This window comes from Amphimedon queenslandica, unplaced genomic scaffold, assembly GCF_000090795.2.
Source record: "Amphimedon queenslandica unplaced genomic scaffold, v1.1 AMPQUscaffold_12912, whole genome shotgun sequence".
In the NCBI taxonomy this organism is placed as follows: Eukaryota; Metazoa; Porifera; class Demospongiae; order Haplosclerida; family Niphatidae; genus Amphimedon; species Amphimedon queenslandica.
In genome coordinates, this window is record NW_003546852.1 from 27,214 (window position 1) to 31,675 (window position 4,462).

The following is a 4,462-nucleotide window of genomic DNA, read 5'->3' on the forward strand; positions in this document are numbered from 1 at the left end:
CTGCAAAATTTGCAACCCTCAAAAGAACCCACTTATACTATTGTCAGTATACATGTATCAGTATAATATTCCCCCATTACATATACTAGTATACACATGTACAGGATGATCCTGTACATGTGTATACTAGTATATGTAATGGGGGAATATTATACTGATACAAATGACATGAAATAATTACTAATTTTCCCAGAGGAAGTTCAAGTTGTATCAGATGTCATCAGTATATAGCAGTCCCACACATTTCACTGGATTAATTATTCATTTGATGAATCTTCTTTGATGTGCTTTGTTATTTTGTGTGGTCAATTTGTATCAATATTACTATTTACAATAAATCATGATTACAGCTTTGATTTCAGAAATACATCCAAATTGATACTACATTTCCTGATACACGTACATACACGTACATACTGTACATACATACTGTGGGTGTGTGTCCATTAATGTACTTATATTGCAGTTTGAGTAATCAACCTCAATTTTACATATTGATGTCCTTATGCTGTGTAGAAAGTTTGAGCCGATTCCGAAATCAATTTTTCAAGTTACGGCTATTTTTTTAAATTGGCCAAAATTTGAAAAATACCCAAGGCTATAGCCCATGGTTTTTTCCAAAAAATGGATTCAAAATCACCCCAAATTTTTATTACATTTTTTGAAACATATTGATGTCCTTGTGTTGTGTTGAAAGTTTGAGCTGATTCTGATTTCAATTTTTCAAGTTACGGCTATTTTTTTAAATTGGCCAGATTTGAAAAATACCCAAGGCTATAGCCCATGGTTTTTTCCAAAAAATGGATTCAAAATCACCCCAAATTTTTATTACATTTTTTGAAACATATTGATGTCCTTATGCTGTGTTGAAAGTTTGAGCTTATTCCGACTTCAATTTTTCAAGTTACAGCTATTTGTAAAAATTGGCAAAAATTTGATAATTACCCAAGGCTATAGCCCATGGTTTTTTCCAAAAAATGGCTCCGAAATCACCCCAAATTTTTATTACATTTTCTGATACATATTAATGTCCTTATGCTGTGTAGAAAGTTTGAGCTGATTCTGACTAAAACTTTTTGAGTTATGGCCAATTTAAAAAAATGAGCCAATGTCAGAAAAATAACATCATCAAAAAACCTCATATTTTACATAATAATAATAATAATTATTATACTTCATTTATTTATTCATTAATTTATTTATTATATTTATATATTATATTTAGGTATGTGAAACAGTGTGAGCTGTTCTTTCATAAAAGACTGATATCCTATTCCTTATTTGGTAGTGAGTGCCTCCCCTCATTACTGACACTATCAAATGATGTGGTACCTAATGTCAGACTAGCTGTGGCTAGGACCCTCTACTCTACACTAGACAATACACGTAAGTATTGGAGTAGCTATATGTCATTAGTGTAGTATGGTAGTGTATGTATATATAATTGTAGTATAGTGTGTATATGAAGCTCCTTTTATAAATTTCTGGGGAATTTCGCTTTTTTATTTTTGAGTATAACTTTAAAAGTTCGTAAAAAATCCAAATTTAATCGGAATTGGCTCAAACTTTCTACACAACATAAGAACATGTATATGCATCAGGAAAAATTATTAAACTAGAGAAATCTCTCCTTTTTATTTTTGGTAAAATTTGGTCTGTGACCCTGTACTATAGTACAGGGACTTTAACCCGATTTTGGAGTAACTTTAAAAATTTGTAAAAAATCCAAATTTGATTGGAATCAGCTCAGAATTCCTACGCAGCATAAGAACATGTATATGCATCAGGAAAACGTATTAAACCAGAGAAATCTCTCCTTTTTATTTTTGGTGAAATTTGGCCATGATCCTGTGACTTTGACCCATTTTTGAGTAACTTTAAAAATTCAATTTTAATCAGAATCAGTTCAAGTGTACATGTGTAATTGTCTATTTTAATTCTGTCTCAAGTTAACTCTCTCCCTCTCTCTCTCTCTCTCTCTCTCTCATAGAATTTATCTCTGCCAATCAATCCTTTTCTCGAGACATCAGTTCAATCATATCAAAACTAAAAGAAGATAGAGACAGAGATGTTCGCTACTACTCCGGAAATTACGAAGATATCAATAACAACACAAGGACCTCTCTCTCTCCCTCTACCCCTTCAGCTCAGCAGCTGCAACAATTTGAAAATACTCAAGAAGATACTGAATATAAACTGGATATAGCAAGTAAGAGAGAGAGAGAGAGAGAGTTGTACATGTACATGTTAAACTTGATGTTCATGTACATGTTTTGTAGTAAGTTGTGTAGTACATACATGTATGCATGTACCAGGCTTGGGGCGAAGTACTTTAAAAAGTATTTAAGTACATTACAAGTACCTGTTAGATTTTTAAAATGAGTACGAGTACAAATCCCTCATTTTTACAATTGTATTCAGTATGAGTACGAGTACTCTATTGCAGTGCTTAAGTACTACTTAAGCACTTGACCACACCCAAATAATTAATAAGTTAATTTTTAAATTAATAAATTAAATCAGATGGTTATTACATCTTATGAACTTTTCAAATCCAAACTGACCAGTGTCATAGTATGGGACCCACAGGAGGTAAATATATGTGGTTTACACTAGCTAGTATTTATTATATCAACACATTAGCATTGCATCGAAAAATGTACTTCAAAGTACTTGTAAGCACTAAAAACATACTAGTATTTAAGTACAGTACGAGTATTTGTAATTTTTGTTCAAAAGTACTTGAGTAAATACCGAGTACTTTCAAACTTGTGCTTAAGCATGCTTAAGTACGAGTACCAAAGTACTCGCCCCAAGCCTGGCATGTACATGTGTAGATCTAAAATTTTTGTGGTCAATTTTTGGGATTTTTCTTGATTTTTATAATGATGAAAATATTGATGTTCAAATTTTATGTCTTGGCTAATGTGCAAAAAATTTTATCAAATTCCATACGTTGAATTGCAAAAATTTGAGACTACAAAATATGGAGCTGTAGAATAATTGTAGCTACATGTACATGTATGCTTTTTGACAAATTTTTAAAATTAAAATGAAATAATTTTTCTTTTTTCACTTTTTCCCACTTCCTTTCTTCTCATTAGATGCTGGTAGCATATTGCAATTAACTTAATCTATTTATTTACTATTTTATTGCTCTTATTGGTATTAATATTATTATTATTATTACTATTATCATTATTACTGCTATTATTATTATTATTATTATTATTATTATTATTATTATTATTATTATTATTATTATTATTGTTATTAATACTGTGCTATTATTTTTCTGAGCCTCAGTTATTATTATTATTATTATGTTTTCCAATCTCTCCCTCCTTCTCCTCCTCTTAAAATGTTAATTAATAAAAACTGTTAATGTAGCAACAATAATCTGTAATGTACACTTTATAGACTACAAGGGAGAGAGAGAGACAGACAGACAGAGGGAGGGAGGGAGAGAAAGAGAGAGAAAGGGAGAGACAGACAGACAGACAGAGGGAAAAAGAGAGGGAGGGAGAGAGAGAGGGTGGGATGAAGACAAAGGAGTATAGTGAACAATTAATTTGTCGGAAAGGAATAAAACAGGAAAGAGAGAGAGAGAGAGAGGTACAGACAGATTAGGGAATTGATAAAGAGGAAGGTGATACACTACTGACCAGTCTAACACAATTAAGATTACTATTCTTTATTTGGTACTACAAATCATTAGTCTTGATTATATCATTACACTAATACATGTACATGTACTTAATGTCCATACAATATTTATTATACATGTACATGTATCTTTGTAGCTAGTTACTGTTCATACTGTCACTGTTGTATGATTAATGTTCCATGTCTAATTATTAATGCTAGAAGGTGGACTAAATTAAAGAGCCGTTTCATGTCTTAATATGGTAATATTGTTAAGAAGAGCATACATGGTATATACCTTACATGCACATTATTGCTCTGTTTGAATTGGAGGTAGAGTAGCAGCTGCTGCATCTACCATAAAGAGAGAGTGAGATGAGCTGTGGGAAGAGGAGGAAATTTGTTTGTCTACAAAATGACACCCAACCAGTAGATACTGTCAATACTGTACACAGTGACACTGTTAGTGCATGCATGCCTGCCGGTAGCTCTATCACACCTGGTAGTATATCATTAGTATAATGTGTGTGTATATATAAGAGGAGTATATGTACATGTACATATTGATAAATATGGTAGTCGTAAACAAGAGGGGGGAAGAGAAAGGGAGAGAAGGAGAAGGTAAGGAACAATTTAAAGGAAGAAAGAGCATGAATGAATAAATGAGAAGGAACATCGTAAACTCATTTTTATCATTATTAGATTATGTAGCTATCATTATACTATATACACTGATAATAGTAATTGGATTAGAGTATATAGCTAGTTAATAATCACAATGATAATGAACATGTACACTAGTAGTATACATTGTAAG

At 31.6% G+C, this 4,462-nt stretch overlaps 1 protein-coding gene across 2 annotated transcripts in view; it reads left to right on the forward strand.

Moving 5' to 3' along the window:
- Positions 1-3,189, forward strand: part of LOC105314448 (serine/threonine-protein phosphatase 4 regulatory subunit 1-like) — a 29,323-nt gene extending 26,134 nt beyond the window's left edge. For both annotated transcript variants that reach the window (XM_020002445.1, XM_020002444.1), the window contains exons 10-12: positions 1,226-1,386; positions 1,991-2,209; positions 3,105-3,189. In XM_020002445.1, coding sequence (XP_019858004.1) covers positions 1,226-1,386; positions 1,991-2,209; positions 3,105-3,133 — 409 coding nt within the window. In that variant the 3' untranslated portion in view covers positions 3,134-3,189. The remainder of the gene's footprint in view (positions 1-1,225; positions 1,387-1,990; positions 2,210-3,104) is intronic.
- The last annotated feature ends 1,273 nt before the right edge of the window (positions 3,190-4,462 follow it).